The sequence below is a fragment of the Macaca nemestrina genome, chromosome 4 (assembly GCF_043159975.1).
Source record: "Macaca nemestrina isolate mMacNem1 chromosome 4, mMacNem.hap1, whole genome shotgun sequence".
NCBI lineage: Eukaryota > Metazoa > Chordata > Mammalia > Primates > Cercopithecidae > Macaca > Macaca nemestrina.
In genome coordinates this window covers 610,458-630,964 of record NC_092128.1, presented here as the reverse complement: position 1 = coordinate 630,964, position 20,507 = coordinate 610,458, and the positions used below count along the sequence as shown (strand labels likewise).

Sequence of the window (20,507 nt, the reverse complement as noted above, 5' to 3'; positions counted from 1 at the left end):
CCATCTACCCACTAACAGCACAGCAACGCACCCGGAAACACTCCCATCTACCCACTAACAGCACAGCACCGACCCCGAAACACTCCCATCTACCCACTAACAGCACTGGACCCGGAAATACTCCTATCTACCCACTAACAACACAGCACTGGGGAGACGTGGGGCCAGCTCGACTCACATGTACTTCGGTGGGAATGTAACGTGGCACAATCTCTTTGGAAAACAATTTGGCAGTTTATTAAGAAGTTAAACATCAACCTGCCAATATGCTCCTGGGCATTTTACCCAATAGAATGAAGGCGTATGTACACACAGTCTTGTATGTGATATTCACAGATTTATCTGTAATAGGTCTAAACTGGAAAGAGCCCAATCTTTTATCAATGTCTTATTCATGGGTAAATGGATGAGCAAATTGTGGTATATCCATAAATACTACTCAACATAAAAAAAAGACAAACTGTGGATATATGCAACAACACAGGTAAACCTCAGAATAATTATCACCACAGAGACAACAAGAGTACATACTGTATAATTCTATTTATATAAAATTCTAGAAAATGTGAACAGTAATCTACAGTGACCAAAGGCAGGTCTGTGTTTGCCTGGGGCTGGGGGAGGTCCGGGTTACAGGTAGAACAAGGGAGCTTAGGGGACGGATCTACCGGTTGTCCTGATTGTGGCAATGGATCCCCAGGTGTATACACGGGTCACAACTCGGCAAATTGTACACTTTAAATAGTCAATGATATTTCAACAAATTGGTTAAAAAATGCAAATAAAATACCTCAACTTCAAGGTCCTGGCGCTTGGGATTGTGAATGAAGAAAGTGAAGTTTTCCTCCCACACTGGTTCATTGGTTTTGTATCGAATCTGGAAGAAATATCCAATTAGCTCTGTGACATTTTCTGTGGGAAAGGGCTACTCATTTTATGTGTTTAGAAGCTTAGAATGAAAAATAAAAAGAAAATAAATAAAACAAAAAACTAGAAGCTTAGGTTGACCTTCATTAAATTCCAAGACATGTATTTGCGGGTACACACTATTATATATTGACTATGGACGTGTTGAAAAGATAACGAGACGGTCTAAAGCATTTAGAGTGTGTCATGAGGCCCCGGCTTGTGTGCCCACAGATAAAGGCTTCGTGTGCGTGGCCTGGCCTCGGTTCTGTAATGACTTCTGAATCCATGTAATAGCGCCTCCGCACTGAGCGGGGTGCTGCACCTGGGCATGTCTCTAACACCGTTAACAGTTCAGTGAGTGACGGCCTCTAAATTTGGGTATTTCTTTTTTTTTTTTTTTTTTTTTTTTTGCGGGGGTTGGGGGACAGAGTCTTGCTCTGTCACCAGGATGGAGTGCAGTGGTGCAATCTCAGCTCACTGCAACCTCTGCCTCCCAGGTTCAAGTGATTTTCCTGCCTCAGCCTCCCAAGTAGCTGGGACTACAGGCACACATCACCATGCCTGGCTAATTTTTTTTTTTTGTATTTTAGTACAGACAGGGTTTCACCATGTTGGCCAAGATGGTCTCGATCTCCTGACCTCGTGATCCGCCTGCCTCGGCCTCCCAAAGTGCTGGGATCACAGGCGTGAGCCACTGTGCCCGGCCTAAGTTTTGTATTTTTAGTAGAGATGAGGTTTCACCATATTGGCCAGGCTGGTCTCGAACTCCTGACCTCAAGGGATCTACTCGCCTCGGCCTCCCAAAGTGTTGGGATTACAGGCATGAGCCACCACACCTAGCCGCTAAAGTTATTTTTTAAAATGAACAGTATATTTCTTGCTATTTCAACTAGCTGGTTATCTATCGAATGACTGATTTAAGAAAAAAAGAGATGAAAAGCCCTGGTCTTGATGCCCACACTATCACACAACTGAATGTGTTTGCAACCTGGTATCCCCAGGTGAGACGGCAACACGGACAACACCCGCATGACAGGCACCAATGCTGAGTCTGGGGGCCAGTGCCTTACCTTGCTCTCCTGGGCCGTGTGCCCAACTGACATCTGGACAACAGGATTTGGGTTGCTGCTTATTTTCTTCCCTGACTACCCAAAACAAACAGAAAACAGACAAAATAAACAAACACATTTTGAAATGGGTCTTAACTAAAAATGAAATTACTGGCTTATATAAGTAGTCATTTTTATTTATCTCTGATACTTAAGGGAATATCTGAAACAATTTAATGGGAAAACATATGCTACACACACCCCAAACCATAACTACAAAACTTTCTTTTGCACACAAATTTTAAAGGTTAGGGCCTGGTATTTTTATAGCCAACTACTTTGGAAAACTGAATCTTCTAAAAATTCTTAATGTTAATTACAGTTTTCGAAAGTTCTTTTATTTACAAGGATAACGAAAACGAATAAAGTGCAATTAATGGAAACCAAAAACCTTGAGGAAAGACAAATGTAAAAGAATGTAAAATTCAGAATATTTCTCTGGTGGGAATAAAAATAGTATAGCGTGTCAGATATATGGTTTTATGTTCTCAACTTAGCGTCTTCTGTTTGAGCATTTTTAAGCTTTCATATATCAAATCTTGCTTACCAGCTGCTAAATATTTTTGACTGGAAGAATAAACATCAGTTTAGAATCATATTAAAATTAAGCAGATACAAATATGAAGAAAAAATTCAGGAACAGGAAAAACGGTAAGAAGTGTACATGAGCACAGAGCTGATAGGAGAAAATAGTGAAACAGCACATACGTGTGACATGAGGTTTATTTATAACTTAGCCCCACAAGAAGATGCAGTTAAATGTCTGTGTTAGTGGAAATTAATTAGAAGGTTACAAAAATGTTTTTGAGTTAAATAATTTTAGAGTCAAACCTCAACACTACAGCAATGTCAGAAACAGGTGTCAAAATCCTATCATTATCGAAAGAAATATTACTAGCTCAAACCTACTGCGATAATCTATTTTCTGGTTCATCTTTCGGATGTGAATTCTGCAAAATGAAATAAGCACTGTTAAAAAAGTTTTCAAGGCTACAGATTACTGTGGCAGAGAATACTAATTTTCCCCCTAAGTTAATTTTCTCCTTTTTCCTTTAATATTAGAATTCCCAAGTTTTAGCTGAGCACAGTCCTCTGTAAATAAAGATTTTGTTGGCGAACCTCCCTCGCAGTCAGGCACGGCCAAGTAACTAAGTTCTGGCCTCACAGGAGGCTGTGTCCCCTCCGGCCGGAGCCACAGGTAGCTCATGGCAGACCCCCAGGCCAGAACCCCCTGACTTCAGGGGAGATGAACTACTGCTACTTCTAAGTCAGTTCTATTGTCACAGATACAGAAGCCAAGGCTGCTCCTTAACTAATAATATAAACACTTCATCTCTGAAAAAGTGGTCACCTGTTCCTAGAGATTGACTGCATCTTGTCAATTTTAAAACGGATACTTTTTCCCCCCAACTTTCTAACATCTCTAAAAACAGAATGAATCTTAAATCGATAATATACACCTTTCTGGGGAGGCTGGCAGTAGTGAGAGCTGTCGCTGCCCTAACCAATTTATTTTGCTTCTATTTGCTGTTTATACCTGTCAGTGATATGATAAAACTATTTATCCTAAGCCTAAAATTCTCCAAGTATAAAATAAACACTGTCAAAACTTAACGGCATTTAAAATCTTAGTGGTTCATAAAATAATGATGTATCTTAAAATGGATGATGTTTTCAATTCTATGAAATAAGGTTAAATCATTAAGTTTTCTACTACAGTGCAATATTCAAAATACATCAGCACAAGTCAAAGGGACAAAGTATAATAAAAATATAAGGGTTAAGTCAGACTGTCTTGAACTTAAACCTCAAATCTATTTATCACTTGATTATTGAGACCTAAATACTGCATCTATCTGAACCTCAGTTTGCATGTTTACACAATGGGCATTTTTGGAATCTAAATTAGCTGATTTAATAACATATCAATTATAATATAATTATCCTAGCTACACTGGGTGCTTTCGTATGTATTATTTTATTTAATGTATTCAACAATTCCATGAAGAGGATACTACTCCTTCTATCCTACGAATAACACAACAGAGTGGATGAAGTGTCCTGTTGGAGGTCACACTGCTTGCTGAGTAGTTGGGGTGCAATTTAAATACAGTCTGATTTCAGGGCCTTCAGCCTTAACGTTATGTTCTCAGGTAGCAAAGAAGAGTCTTGATGTAATTCCTTCCAATGTTCTGGAGGGCGCAGTTGTTTCAACTACTGTGCTAACTAGTACTCCACAGGAGGAACCTCTACTAACCCACACCTTATCTCCCTGGCACAGGACAAAGTGAGGGTTCGCAAACACCACACTATAAAGCAGACTCTGCCAGTCTCCTGCACTTTTGAAATCTAACTCATTTTTTCCAGATGAGACTGGATAAAAACAGTTCCTGTTTCTTTAGGACAGACAGAATTTTCTTTAAATAATTACATTTAAAATTCTCCACATCCTCCCAAAATTAAAGCCTAAAATGTTCAAAGAAATTAAAGAAAAAAAAATAAAACATTAAGTCCTAAGAAAACTTTTTAACAATTTGCCAGAGAACACACATGGATGTCATATTTTAGGGAGTGGAGCTTAGTTTTCAATAGACCTCATTTAATGAAATTGAAAGCTTCTCAAAAGATCTATCACCCAAACCCAGCAGCACCAAAAGCCATGACGTTGGTGACTCAGAGACGACCCTAACTCAACATATTGGAAGAGGTGATATTAAAATGCATATTCACAGTTCACAAGGCATACCTTTAAGTCATGATTTAAACATCAGTTAAGATTTTAAGTAGAACTTCTATATCACAATTTTCACAAATTCAAATCCAATTAAAATAGATATTTAAATCACCTTAGAGTTGCCTAAGGCCAACAGGAAAATAATCTAATTTGTCATACAGTACTTTATAAAATTTACCTTCAAAGCTGACTTAAATTAGTTCTAACTACTAATTATTGGATAACAAAAGTAAGGTCTCTTCCGCTAGACAATTAGTTACTATATAAATATGGGAGGTAATTTGCCAATAAACTTATGAGACAAAGTATCATCTCTTTCAATATGTTTTCATTAACTCTATGACCTGAAGGGAAAACAGTTTACCTTTAAAGCTCTCTGAACTGCGGTCTTCTTCAAGACATCAGGGTTAAATTCTAATGGGTTACTCTTTCAAGTCAGAAGAAAACGAATACGCCAAGGGTTAATAAAACATGCAATGAAGTTTATGTAAGGTTAAAGACATGAGAATTTATGGGAATAAACAACAAAAATCTTTAAACAAAACCACTAGAATTACACAAACAACCAAACGCCATCTATAAAATTCCTTATGCCAAAGACTTTATCTTAGAATGAACCTTTAATCCATGAATATCAAAAGACAGCTCCTTATCCCCTACGACTAATATTCTTTTACTACACCCACCCTCTTGATTCTTTGTGATTTCAAAAATACAAGAGTGGGACTTTAGGAAAGGGTTCTATTTACTATTCTCTGCTGAATAAACCCCTAAAATGCCAATCATAATGAAAGGTTTTATTTGAAGCACAATCAATGGGCCACAGCCACCCAAGTCACTCTCAGGCCAGGTCAGGTCCTGGAACAGCTGCTGAGATGCAGCTTCCCAGCCACGCCCAGCAGAGGAGCTACTCCTCTCTGCTCCTTGTCCTTTTCAGGGGTAGAAGTCAGGCTGGCTGCATCCCCACAGAAGCTTCTTGGGCTCTAAATATAGTCCTATGATTATGGGTTTTATGTTTACTTTTATTGATTTTTTTTTCCAATTTGTTAGTTTCTTGCCCTCAAAAGGACAAGACTGAGTTGTTTTGCAAGCTCCTTCTAGGACTAGTATTCAAGATTAAAGAATTTATCATTTTAGTTGTAATTAACTTCAAACTTGTGACAAGCTGAACTGAATGTTTAATTTTTTTTTTTTTTTTTGCTAAGCAAAAGATTTTATAATGAAGAAAGATGAATAACTAGCCTCTCAATCTTCCATGACTGGCAGGCTGGGCCAGGAGAGAAGATGGAACATGTGGCCAGGCAGGAATTCACATGACCCTAAAGCTGCTGGTGGAGCTCTCAAAAGTCCCTGGATCTACTGTGTCCATATCTGGGTGGAGCCTGGACAAGCGCATCCTTCACACACTTCCCAGGGGCTCATACACAATGAGGATGGGAACTCTGCTGCCCAGAAGGACTCACATTCTTCAGATATACTACAAACCCTTCCTGAAGCTCACTTTTGGATAGATATGGCCTGTACCAAAGACACTTATTATTCTAACATGCATCAAGTAAAGTAAAACAAGGAGACAGGCTGTGGCGTGTAGGTAGGGGTTGCAGAAGAAGCTGTGTAAGGTGGTGGACAGCTGTGTGGCTCTGGGGATGAGGCAGACTAGATCACGCAAGTGCTTCAGGCAGGTGCCCTCTCGGGAGGCCTCTGGAGTTACCCATCTTGCAGCCATGGGCCACTCACCATCAGGAAGCAGTGGGAGCCACCTGTGTTTTTTGTTTTGTTATTTATTTATTTATTTTTTTAAGATGGAGTCTTGCTCTGTCACCAGGCTGGAGTGCAGTGGCGCCATCTCGGCTCACTGCAACCTCCACCTCCCGGGTTCAAGCGATTCTCCTGCCTCAGCCTCCCGAGTGGCTGGAACTACAGGTGTGCACCACCACACCCGGATAATTTTTTGTATTTTTTTATTTTTTTTTTAGTAGAGATGGGGTTTCACCATGTTGGCCAGGATGGTCTTAATCTCCTGACCTCGTGATCCACCCACCTCAGCCTCCCAAAGTGCTGGGATTACAGGTGTGAGCCACCATGCCCAGCCTTTTTTTTTTTTTTTTTTTTTTTTTTTTTAAATGACAGCCAAAATAACTTGCACAAAGCTCCTAACATCATTAGGCCTAGGGGCCTCCACAGTGGTGGCTATTATCCAGCTAGCACTGTTATGTTTAAGGCATCAGTGCAAATACCACTCATCTCAGATGAATTCCATATACAGACTGATGAATCTATAAACTTAATAAAGTGACAATAAATGCACTTTGCACTAGGGTGGAGTGGACAGGAGGCGCCAAGCACCCAAACTCTGGGCCCACGCTGAGTTCCAATCCCAGCTCTGCCACGCACTGACCCCGTACCTGGGAATCTCTAGTCTGTGTCATCTGGGTTCTTGGTGTCTTAATTTCCTTATCTGTAAAGTGATAATGAGGGTCTGGGGATTAAACATGTAGCACCCTGGGACCCCTGCCTGGCTCCTGGAAAGTGCTCAGTAAGTATGCTGTCATATCAGGCTTAAGATGCCAAAGCTGGCCACCATAAGTCAGAGAAAGTCCTTCTTGTTCAAGCCTGAAATTAAAACCCAGGATTTCATCAAAAGAAGGAGGGCAAAGAGTCCACACTATGAAGAGGTCGTTTCCAGCCTGGGAGAAATTCCTGTTGTCCTAAGTTTGCAGATGGGGATCGCTGGTGGTAATGCACTCCTGGAAGTGGGATTCAAGGTGCTTTTGAGCAGGTAGGAAGTAAGACAGCACTGGGTTGGTAGCCATCAAAGCCTTCACCAGTGACAGCAAGGGTCTCAGCCCTCTGGGGAGAACTGGGGAAGCACTGATCTGGCTTCATGTTGAAACCCAATGGGTGGAGAAAAAGTTCAAATTTGTTTTACAGAACATCTTAGGTGATGCATATGTTCTAATAAGGAAGTACACTGTGCAACTTGGATAATGCTGCAGGAAAGCTGATTTTGGTAACCCTCCTGATACGAGGTCAGAGGTATTTCCTTTCTGCAAAAGGAAGCGGTTGCAGAATGGGAAAAAGCAACTTGGAAAAGCTATTGGAGATAAACTAACAGTTTACACAGTGGAGCTATCTTGTCATGTTTATACTAGTCTATGATGAAATTTTCTGCTATCACCAGAAGCAAAAAATTATTTTCTTAAAAGTAACAGAATATGCTGCTATTATGTACCGCTGACCTCATTTTGACTTTAAAAAGGCCTTAGACATATATGAGTAGACAGCCAGAGAGACCACATGGTTACCATTTACTATTGGTGTGACTCTGAACAGCTTACCTAACCCTTCAGGGTCTTGATTTTCCTCATCTGTAAGATAGGGCAAAATACCTGTTCTTCCAATGAGAAGACTTGGACACGGGGCAGGGAACATCACATACTGGGGGCTGTCAGGGGGTGGGGGGCTGGGGGAGGGATAGCATCAGGAGAAATACCTAATGTAAATGATGAGTTGTAAACCAACATGGCACATGTATACCTATGAATTGAACCTGCATGTTGCGCACACGTACCCTAGAATTTAAAAGTAAAATTTAAATAAATAAATAAACAAAATACCTGCTCTTCAAGTTTTGCCCCTTACTCTTCCCCTACTTTAAAAAATAAGAATAGGCCGGGCGCGGTGGCTCATGCCTGCAATCCCAGCACTCTGGGAGGCCAAGGCGGGTGGATCACGAGGTCAGGAGATCGAGACCATCCTGGCTAACACGGTGAAACACTGTCTCTACTAAAAATACAAAAAATTAGTCAGGCATGGTGGTGGGCGCCTGTAGTCCCAGCTACTCGGGAGACTAAGGCAGGAGAATGGCGTGAACCTGGGAGGCGGAGCCTTGCAGTGAGCCGAGATTGTGCCACTGCACTCCAGTCTGGGCAACAAAGCGAGACTCCGTCTCAAAAAAAAAAAAAAAGAAAGAAAGAATAAACTGAGAATGCATAGGGAAATCCTTTGGAAATAGAAATGAAAACTCTACAAAAATGCAAAGCGCTATCAATACTCTATTAAAGGACAACTGGGCTGTAAGAATCTCACTGTCGATTGGATGAAGTCTGACCTTCTAGGCTAATGACTAAGACGCTGTGGCCCCCTGTGGCTCTGAAGCAGGTGAAAACGGCTCTCTACTGAAAACACAGAGAACAGAACAGGAATCCAGACATACAGACCACAGGCAACATATAATGAGATGGGAACAAAGATACACTTAATTATCCACTCCGGGAAGTTCTTTATGTGTCTTAAAAGAAAGTGAATCACAAACTTAATAGTTTTCTCCTCCCTTAGGAGCTCTGGGTAAACCATGTGAGTGAAGGCAAATTTTTATTTAAAAAATGGGTGAATTTCTATCTTCACGTGACCATCCCCAAGTGAACTGAGAGTTGATTACACAGCAGGGTTTTCAAAGAAGGCCCTAGTTCCGACTCTCGCGTGTTTGATCAGGCAGGGATAGCAGGCCAGGCATGGTGGCTCACACTTGTAATCCCAGCACTTTGAGAGGCTGAGGCGGGTAGATTGCCTGAGGTCAGGAGTTGGAGAATAGCCTGGCCAATATGGTGAAACCCCGTCTCTACTAAAAATACAAAAATTAGCCAGGCGTGGTGGTTCGTGCCTGTAATCCCAGTTACTTGGGAGTCTGAGGCAGGAGAATCACTTGAACCTGAGAGGTGGAGGTTGCAGTGAGCCGAGACTGCGCCACTGCACTCCAGCCTGGGCAAGAAGAGCAAAACTTCATCTCAAAAAAAAAAAAAAAGGAGGCGACAGTAGATTTTAAAAGAGTTTTGTGAAAGTTTACCAAAAAATTTACATCTCACATTGAGATGAACCACAAGAAAATGAATTTTAATCATTATGGCTTCATTTCTTCCTCAGGAGAGGTTTTTTTTTTAACGAGCCAGCAGCAGCTGAGGAATGGAGGACCGCTTCTCTACTTGCCACGGTTGTTCATCTCATGGTCAGATGTTCTCTCCAATGTTACAACAGTGTTACAGTTCATAAAACAAGCACAAAATAAATAAATACACAATAATTAAAATCATGCAAGAAAATAAAAGCATGCGACATCAGTCCACCGCCAGCCAACTGCGTTAGAAGTTCCAGTCCACATTCTGGCAGTTTCCAAACAGACAAAGGAAGAAAGAACCCCGGAGGACTCACAAATAGTGCTCTATAGACTGAGGCGGTATTTTCACAAAACACTAGTCCCGACGCTCGCCTCTCTTTTAAGTAGCCACACCCAAAGTTTCCCTCGTAGATGCTCTTAGGGCAGTGGAGCCAGGGGAGAAAGCAGAGAATGGTGGATTGTAGTCAATGAGAGCACCAGGAGCACCACAGACAGTGCAGAGGCAGAGCCAAAGAACCCCACAGCTCGTGGGACGCCCCATAATCCAGCGCTGGGCACGCCACGGCTCTGCAAAGATCCTTTGCCTCTGACGGCCACAGCACATTCCATGCACAAAGTGCCCTTTTAACAGAAGATCAATACATTCTCTTTGGGTTGTTTTTGTTTTGTTTTGTTTTTTTGCTTATGTGACATTATTCAAATTTCAATTTAATGTGACAAAACGCACAGTTCTAAAGAGGCCTAATCCTTTGTAGCCAATTCACTGATGCTATTCTCTCTACCCTAACATAGAAACACTTCCACCAGGCATTACGGAAGCCTTTACAACAAACATTACCATGGCTAAAAGCAACAATTCTACTGTATAGAAATTCTGTGGAAAGATTAAATACGTAATGAAATAACTTTTTCCAAATTGAAATCGTAACAGATAAAGTCACAGACTTTAGACTGGAAGACTGATCAAATACCAAGGTAAATACTTTAAGAGAAATATAAGAATTCTTTTAGGAAGTTAAAATCGGTCAAGAAAGCTTCATTGAAATAAACAGTGCAATTATATACAATTACATACAACAAAGAGTACAATCACATCACATCCTCCCAGTATGAAATATAAGTGATCAATCATATCTTAATTGTACATCATTTTAAATAAAATGCACTGGTGCACAAATATTTACTTCATTTCTGTGCAAAGCTCAAGGAAATGCACAGTTCTCAGAACGTGGAAGGTGCTGGAGGAAGCCAAGGGTGTGCATCTCGTGAACTATGGAGTGTAGTCTGACCACGGCAAGGCAAGACTACAGGGGACTGAAAGGCTGATAACTTAGGTCCAGGGTGTGTGTTGAGAAGGGAGTTAAACGCTTCTTTGCCTTCTTGTCTATCTCCCTGTAAACACTGACAAAGGGAGACAAGACACAGGAAGACAATTTATGTACAAATGCACTTGGGGGATGAGTATTTACTGTAGAGAGGCATTATGCAATAGACAACTGGGGGAGGAAAGAAACTTCTGCACCGGGTGGCAACAGTCTTTCTTCCAACAAAAGTGGCTGTGGACATGATGAAATAAAGACTGAGTGCCTACTCAACAAGTGTATGGGCACTCCAAAATCATCAAACAGGATGACATGACTAAGGACCACACCACTATCCTCACTAGCAGGGTTGAAGGTAGGATGACGGGAGAACACACTATACCTCACAAGATTGAATTAGTAAGATCTTCCTTCTCTGTGGTTACAGTTATTACCTATAAAATGATATTTTACAGTTTTTCTCCACGAATGAACAATTCTGATACAAACAAAAGTATATGCTTCTAGGCAGAGTGTCTTGTATCTGGCAGTAGGTCATTCCGAGACATGGCTTCCTTTTGTTCTGCAAGAAACATCCCAGGCACCCAGAGGCCGGCTCGCTCGTACAGCAGCACCGTTCTGCCACCTAATGTTTACCCCAGGGATTGCCAAGGCCCAGCAGCTCACGCACGGCCCTGCGACAGCCAGGATGAGTCTGGATTTTGTAATCAGAGCTGCTTCATTTTATTCCCATTCCAAATAGAGACAATTTCCATCCTAAGGCAACCAAGTTTTAATACTTAGTGATTTTCTAAGGAGTTATCTTCTCCTCTTAACCACTATTCATCTTCTTTTCCTATATACTGGATAAATCCAGCTAAATGTATAAACAGAAATGTATGTACTCCCAGAGCAAACACTAACTTCTCCCTCTCCACTGCCACTCTCCTGCACTTGGATGTGAAGTGAAAACACACGACGAGAACAGGTGACACAGAGTGCTGCCAAAGCAGTGGTTACGAGCAAGAGCAGTTGCTGGGAAATAAGCACCCAAAGGTGTTACCACTGTGTTACCTACCGGAAGGTTCCTTGCTGAATCCAAGTACAAGATCAGCAATGCAGAAGAAAGACCATCGTTGGCTTGGTCTTTGTCAGCTCTGATGTCTGTTAGCACCTAAAAGGATAGGAAAAAAGCCTTAGCAGCCATGTTTCCACAGGATTAGAGACCGTTTCTGTCTGATTGTATCATGTTGATTACGCTAAAAATAAGAAAGGTGAGAAACCATCCAATCCATGCAATAGAGACAGAACTAAAACAATAAATACCTTTTAAATAACAAGACTATTATTCCATATGTAAGTCAATTAAATGAAGCACTCAGGTGATTTCTGGCTCTACAAATCCCTGCACTTTAACAAGCACAAAACCGAAGATCTGATAAAACAGGCATGAATGACCTACACATTTCATTTCTAAAATTCCATTATCTTTAATTTATCCCTGATACTATTGTACTGACTTAATACACAATAAGGAAAATTACTGCTATAACTGCTAAAAAAATCAAGTAGCAACACAACTGAAAGAGACCGATCTCAGTTATGAGGAGTAGTTGGTTAGGTAGTTTTCAAGAGAACACACTCCACAGCACCTTATCGAGGTTTGATGCATTTGGCATTAACGTGAGCCACTCCAGTCTCAAGTGTAGCTTCCCCTTGGGAACCTCGTCCAGAGTGAACCACTGAAGAGAAAAAATGTTTATGTTCAGCAAAAGTTCTGAATCAAAAATCCAAATTAAACTCAGTCTCTACAAATGTTCCATGCTGCTCACTAACCGTGAGGCATCCACAGTTCTCAGTAACATGAAGGCTGAGCCTCACCATATCCAGCTCTACGCTGTGGGTGCCAGTGACCGCACGTTTGGAGGTGATGACAGCAGCAGGGGTGAGCAGACCATTCTAAGTGCTTTACACGCACCAACCCCTCGACCCCAACGGAAACCCTAAGCAAGTACTAGTATCATTCCTAGTTTACACATAAGAATTCAAATGTTTTCCAGCACTATCTAGAGATAGTAAAGTCTTGTATGAATAGACTTCTTTTTTTTGAGATGGGGTCTTGCTATGTTGCCCAGGCTGGGCTCAAGTGATCCTCCTGCCTCAGCCTCCCCCACAGCTGGGACCACAGGCCTACGCCTGTGTCTGCAGGCAAGCATGCTCCACCAATGGCATTTAATGGAATGTACAGGACAAGAGATAATACAACATTGATTCCAAATACTGAATTTCAGTATCAAACGATTTAATCCGCTTGTTCTAATTCATCACTCTATACTAATAAAATAGTATACTCTTGTATCAGCTTAAAAGTCACAAAATAATTAATCAAAGATGCTCCTCAAACGCTAAGTGATAGACGCCATGAGCAGGACTATCCATCCAGTGCCTGGCACACTCAGGAAAACAAGATGTCATGGCCAATGAATGCTGAACACTCAAGGCAGGGAAACGTGTGATTATGAAAGCAGCAGAATTTAACATTTTTGTTTAATTTTTCTTCACTTATCTAAATCTTACCCATCTTTTAGAAGCCACCACAAATGTTTTCTTTTTGATTCTTTTTATTCTGATAGCAATAAAATGGTGGAAATCGAGTCTCCTTGCCATGAATTCCCACTGTCTCTACAGGCATCTCTCACGAGAGACGCCTCACTGGCCGCACTGTGCCTTCTCCAACCACCTGAAAATCTCCATCACTAGGGGGCATCTTGCACATCCCTGCCCTTACTCCTGCAGGGAATTGCTTGTTTGTCTGCAATAACGTCAGTTTATGCTTCATATCCGTAAGGATTCCCAGCATATGGTAGGTACTCAACACGCACCTGAATGGACTCTTAAATTTCTTTCTTTCATTTGTTATTTCTAAAAGGCCTAAATTCTTAGTATTTGTGACGTAAATGCCGTTCATGTCATACTAATTAGGATTCCTGCACTGTGTGATGGTGAAGGGGTGGTTCGTGGCCGCTCCGGCACAAGGCAGGGACTCAGTCAACAACTGTCAATAAACCAACACTCCAGGGAAACTTACTTCATCTAAAAGGCGCTCCTTTTCAACTTCAATGAGATCAATCATAAGACTATAAAAATAACAATATGACAACTTTAGAACATAGAAACACATTTCTTACGGAAACAACTTTAGAACATAGAAACACATTTCTTCCTGAAACAACCTTAAGCATTTGTCTATGAACAAGCACTCCAGAAATGCAACATAACGCTAATAATTTATCAAGGAACAGACTATTCTTCCACAAGCTTCCTCCAGCTCACCCCCAGTGTCAGGAGAGTAAGAGTGAGGTGGAGTTTCTGTGAGCTCAGAATACTGAGTTTGACCCAGCTGAGGTTAGAGTTGTAAAACAAAAACACAAACAACTCATCTTCCCTACAATGTTATATGCATCAAAAAATGTTAAAAGCATCTCAACCCTCTTATTTTATACATCCTCTCGGTAGGGTTGTGTGTTACTGTGGATTCCTCACTTGCACAGTGAACGCTAACCTCACCTTCCCCTACCCTTGCTTCAGGCTCTAGACCCACGTTGCACCGAGCCCAGTGGACGCCCTTGCATCGAGCCCGATGGACGCCCTTACTCGGTGCGTCCGAGAGGAGGCCCATTCCAGTTCCCCTAAACCTCCTGTACTTCCAAGATTGGCACCACCCGAGGATGCCAGATACAACTAGATGGCACCTGATCTATCCCTGTCCGGCTTAAAATCTCTCAACTGTTCCTAGTTGTCCTAGGAAGTCTTATGAACTCTGAAGTCAGGCCATAACATGCAAGGCCATTCTTCATGAGGTATGAACCTCTCCAATGTATTCTATCCTGCATCTTTGTTGCCACAATTAATTCAGTCAAATAGTAACTTAATTAGGTTAAATTAGAAATAATTGATATTATTAACAAATGGTGGTCAAACAACCATTTTAAAAGTTTATTTTTAAAGCTATACTAGTTGTTCAATTGAAGTGAACAAATCAATATTTATTTTCCCAATGTGAATTACTATATCCTGAAAAAATTAATCCAGCAACTCAAAAAACTTAAAAAACCCATTTTTGCAATCTGGAAGAGAACTCTCCACTAGAACTCAGCACGGGGGAGGTTCTGCACGTAGCTATTAAGCCTTGTAAAGAAAGACAGTGCCCCTCAGAAAGAGTTTTTAATTTATTTAACTTTAATTAACTTAAGGCTAGTGGCTGCTGTAATGGACAGCACAGATCTAGCAGATTCACTTCTCTTAAATGTGAAACTTTTAGGAATCAAAATGTTTTAAGAAATCCAAGGTGAAACAATTGTTGTATCTAAGAACCATTTAATGAATATATAACAAGCATATAAATGTATTTTAAAACATATTTTTGATTATTTAAAAAAAAAAAAAACCGACCCCATGCCCTCCTCCAATAATCACGAAGGGTTTTAATTACCTTCCTAAAAAGTCATCCTTGTCCGGGTCCTCATCAAAGAGCTCAATCTCTAATTCCTGTCCAGGATGTTCGTACACTAAAGCCTGAAACATCAATGGTGAGCAGTTAAGCGCATTTTTACTAATAGAGTCATACACGGAGTATGATGACTGATGACTGTGGTAAATATGACCATGTACTTTTCTCTCGTGGTAAATCCTTATTTATTTATTTATTTATTTTTGGAGATGGAGTGTCGCTCTGTCGCCCAGGCTGGAGTGCAGTGGCACAATCTCGGCACACTGCAACCTCCGCCTCCCGGGTTCAAGCGATTCTCCTGCCTCAGCCTCCCGAGCAGCTGGGATTACAGCATGTGCCACCACATCCAGCTTATTTTTGTACTTTTAGTAGAGACAGGGTTTCACCATGTTGGCCAGGCTGGTCTTGAACTCTTGACCTTCAATGATTCACCCACCTCGGCCTCCCAAAGTGTTGGGATTACCAGTGTGAGCCACTGCACCCAGCCAGTAAATTCTTTTTAGAACACTTATTTTTTTATTGTCAAGTCACACACACCTCTTGATGCGGGAGGTCACTGAAACACCTGCCACACAGTAACAGTCTACTATGCTTGTTTCTAGGGATCCCGGACCGTGTCTACTGCGCTTGTTTCTAGGGATCCCGGACCGTGTCTACTGCGCTTGTTTCTAGGGATCCCGGACTGTGTCTACAGCGCTTGTTTCTAGGGATCCCGGATTGTGTCTCAATAGGTCAAGTTCAATCACTCCAAAACAAGGTCATGGTATGTCACCACAAGCTTGGTGCAAGGCAAGAGACAGACCAAAGATCCAGGACACATCGCTCTAGTCCTGAAGTGGCTCCACTCAGATGCTATCTTGGAATAACCACAAGTTGTCTGCTTAGCACCACTCAGGGTAAGAAACTGGCAAGAGACCAGACTGACAAAGGAGTCAGGGAGAGGAAACCAGTGGAGTATAAACCGTACGACTGTCCTGAAGGGCAATTCTACAGATATATCAGTCCTTTAAAAACTGGTGAAGTGTAAATCACGCGACTATCCTGAAGGGTAATTCTACAGATATTTCAGTCCTTTAAAAATGCATAACTCTTGATCCAGCAATTTCACTTTAAAGAGCTTTTATCTGGGGAAAACTTGGCTGAGTGAAGAAAGAGACACTCACATTCTACTTGTACAGCACTGTTTGTAATGCCGACCTGAATGCCCTAGGCCTCTCTGGGTAAACAGATGAAGGTGTCTATTCAATGGAATGGTTATTAAAAATCATGTAGATCTCTATTCATTGACATGTGAAGATGTCCTAATTTTTTAAAAAACTTGCAAGGAGGTATATAACTAACCTCATTTTTGTGTTTACTGCATTAATAACTGCACATAACATTTTATACTTAGAAAGACAAGCTACTCACGTTATGAAAAATATTTTGCTGATCATTTAGTATGATAGCATTACATAATTAAGGTTTAAAACATTACCTGTTGACATGACAAGAATGTTGTGTAGTAGGGAGAGAAGGTACGACACTTTTTAAATTTGAGAAATTAAACAAGGAACATTGAAATGATGGCCTAAATTAGCCACAGTCCCACATGACCATGCTGGAATGAGAGCTTGGCCACCCCGCTCAGGGCTCAGCCCACCGCCCCAGCGACACAGCGGACACGACACCCTACCTCATAGACTTCATTCCACTTTGGACTGAGGTTCTCCTTGATGACTTTGCTTTGGAAGATTTGGTTGCCAACTCTAATGATTCCATAGGGGTCTGACTTTCCTTTGACAAGTCCCTTAAGGTAAGTGTCTTTCCCCTGAAGGTCCTGAGCTTCAATAAAATGTATCCTTAGAACACCCTGAAAAGAAGAACAAACTGAAGTTTAGACCCTTGGCTGGCTCGTTTAACTGGCGTGGAAGATAGCTACGTGTCTGGCTCTGTCTCAAGAACTGGGCATGCAGAGGGAACAAAGACCCTCCTCTGGTGCCGATTACGTCCCAGCAGCAGGGAAACGCAGTAAGCATGTACAGGAGAAGCAGGTGCTGAGAAAAACAAGAGCAGGGCAAGGCAGCAGTGCCCGGGTGGGGCTGGCTCAGAGGAGAACAGAGGGGCTTCTGGAGTGATGACCCCTCCACAGAGACACGAGGACGGGCAGCCCCACGCGGCGCTCCTGGCAGAGGGATGCCGAGTGCAGAGGACCCAGCACAGCACTGTGCTTATCTCAAGGAGGCTGGTGACACAGGCCACCAAGCTGTACTAGATCCTGGTGCTACAGTGAGTAATAACACGAGAGGTTGTATCAGACCTGTCACTAAGCATTAGACATGCAGTAACTATGCTGTTCCATTTTTAGAATAATCCTATGAAATAGTGTCATTAAACTTATTTTAGAGAGAAGAAAACTGCAACTTTGAAATATGTATTATTCATAGACTTCAAACATACTCTTGGCCAGACGCGGTGGCTCACGCCTGTAATCCCAACACTTTGGAAGACTGAGGTGGGCAGATCACTTGAGGCCAAGAGTTCAAGACTAGCCTGGCCAACATGGCAAAACCCCATCTCTACTAAAAATACAAAAAATTTAGCCAGGCATCGTGGCACATGTCTGTAGTCCTAGTTACTCAGGAGGCTGGGCTGTAAGAATCACTTGAACCCAGGAGGCAGAGCTTGCAGTGAGCTGAGATGGCGCCACTGCACTCCAGCCTGAGCGACAGAGCAAGACCCTGTCTCAAAATAAACAAACAAACAAACAAACAAACATAGTCTTTTCCCTAAAATACTGTTTTATTGATAAAAGAATAAAAAATTCCCTCTTATTTCTTCCAAGGCAAACAAAGATGTTCAAGTCACCTTTTGGTAGGAAGCATTCTGCCCCTACAGATCCTTTTATAAAATTACAGAGTGATGGCCGGGCGCGGGGCGCGGGGACTCACGCCTGTAAGACCAGCACTTTGGGAGGCCAAGGCGGGTGGATCATGAGGTCAGGAGATCAAGACCATCCTGGCGAGCACAGTGAAACCCCGTCTCTACTAAAAAACAAAAATTAGCCAGGCATGGTGGTGGGCCCCTGTAGTCCCAGCTACTCGGGAGGCTGAGGTGGGAGAATGGTGCGAACCCGGGAGGCAGAGCTTGCAGTGAGCCGAGACTGCGCCACTGAACTCCAGTCTGGGTAACAGAGCAAGACTCTGTCTCAAAAAAATAAATAAATAAATAAATAAATTACAGAGTGATATTCCTCATTCAATCAGCACAGGAATACATGTCCCTCCACAGAGGAACACACTTCAAAAACTCGAAGCAGCTCTTGTTTATATTTTCATACGTCTAAAGCTGGGATAATCTGGCCACATCTATTGAGGGCACTGGCTGTTAAGCCCATGTAGCTAAGGGCAGCCAGATCCAGGCACGCTCAGGTGCTCACCTGTACTCAGAGCATGAGAGACTTAGGTGCAGAGGAGCACGAGGATTTCTACATGTAAAGGGATTCCTACATTTCCAGAGGTGAGAGTCAGAAGTTAAGGAAAAAAGACATTCTTTTCTAATATACAGCATCACATTAAAGCTGTTGAATGCCAATGATATAACCAATTTGAGCACCAAATTAACTGGCATATTGTTACTTTTAAAAAATATAAGGATGCCTCTGCGTGTCTGTTAACTTGTGCACCATTATTTAGATCTAATTAAACCAGAAAAAGTAAAAAGGCATGAGGAGAAAGCGATCTGCTTCTACTTCAGCGAACAACAACAAAAAAAAACAATATACCCACTGAAACAAGACCAACTTACCACGTCCTGTTTCAGTAAAAATAAATAACGTGGTGTGCACTGCTTACTACAGACACCACCACGATGGTAATGCTCACTTGGCTTCTGGAGTCCAAAGTCCAGGTAGACTAAATAGACATGGGATCCAACACCTGAGTGACTGAAAAGCTCTCCTTAGCCCATGTGAGATCCTTCACTCCACCCACCCCTTCCACAGTCAGCAGAAGGAATCTCATGTTCTTGACTACCTTGCAGGTATTTATTTCGTTTGCTCAAATGAAGGTGACATCAGTATCTGCAACCAGCTGTGTGTGCGGTTGCTGTCCCATTTTACAGACAATGAAACTGTGGCCCAGCTACGCCAAGTAATGTGCCCACAAAAGCAAAGCTACAGCTAAACTCAGGAGCTGCGACAAAAATCTAGTTCTGTTCTTTCCATTTTATCCAGGTCAGCTGTTATATCAGTGCTGCTTCTACCAGGTTACTCATTAAATGGCTTCAGAGGCAACGGAATTCTAACAGCTGAGAGAAAATATACGAATTATTATACGAAGCTCTCATCATGACTGCCAGGAACACTGGTGCCTGTCCATTTTAATAAAAGGGCTGTCCATTTTAATAAAAACAAATGCAGTATGTGCGTCTGAGGTAACTAAGATGTCTGTGCCATGTACCTCTGCAGATTTAAATCTCTAGCGGCCCCTCTGAGGAACACAGCTCTGGGGGGAGAACCATCCTGCTGTCTCTGCGATGAGCTTCAGGGTCAGCGCCCATCAGTCAAGTCTCTTAAGGAGAGTGGCGGACGAGCAACAGTCAAGGCATCAAGACCCATGTGGCAAGCTGGCCGCTGGAGACACAAAGAGTCACGGCACCCAATGCCACACCCACAGGCAGCCAAGATCTGTCTTTCAATGTGAGTGGATGCCAGGACACGCTTACCTTTGGTACAGGAAACCGCAACTGAGCTATTTGAACTTCACTGACAAGTGGAACGGTGATTCGATTGGGAAGCACCAGATAATTTGATATCATATCCGAAATGATAGTATCTGATAAACCACTGTTCGTCGGGAGACAAAAAGAGCAGAAGGACCATCAGACATGCGAACACTTCTCTCAACACCGACAACAGACTTACCACGAATATGATGTAATGTCCCACTTATTTACAGAGTAGGAGTTACCTCATTTCTCCCGTGCAGTATTTACAACCCTCATTTCAATACTTTAGCTGTGATACTACTATGGAGACTATGATACAGAATTTATTTGTAGAACACAAGGT

General features: G+C 42.0%; 1 protein-coding gene across 7 annotated transcripts in view; it reads right to left on the bottom strand.

Moving 5' to 3' along the window:
• Window positions 1-20,507, bottom strand: part of LOC105474985 (extended synaptotagmin 2) — a 100,916-nt gene that overhangs the window by 17,231 nt on the left and 63,178 nt on the right. For 3 of the 7 annotated variants that reach the window (XM_071094168.1, XM_071094171.1, XM_071094165.1), the window contains exons 8-16: window positions 20,162-20,282; window positions 17,133-17,309; window positions 15,440-15,522; window positions 14,036-14,084; window positions 12,600-12,689; window positions 12,026-12,121; window positions 9,961-10,062; window positions 1,980-2,054; window positions 791-877 (exon numbers count right to left, since the gene is read on the bottom strand). In XM_071094168.1, the coding sequence (XP_070950269.1) occupies window positions 791-877; window positions 1,980-2,054; window positions 9,961-10,062; window positions 12,026-12,121; window positions 12,600-12,689; window positions 14,036-14,084; window positions 15,440-15,522; window positions 17,133-17,309; window positions 20,162-20,282 (880 nt within the window). Of the gene's footprint in view, window positions 1-790; window positions 878-1,979; window positions 2,055-5,116; window positions 5,180-9,960; window positions 10,063-12,025; window positions 12,122-12,599; window positions 12,690-14,035; window positions 14,085-15,439; window positions 15,523-17,132; window positions 17,310-20,161; window positions 20,283-20,507 lie in introns of all 7 variants that reach the window. The other 4 variants (XM_071094169.1, XM_071094166.1, XM_071094170.1 and 1 more) reach the window with 2 other exon arrangements.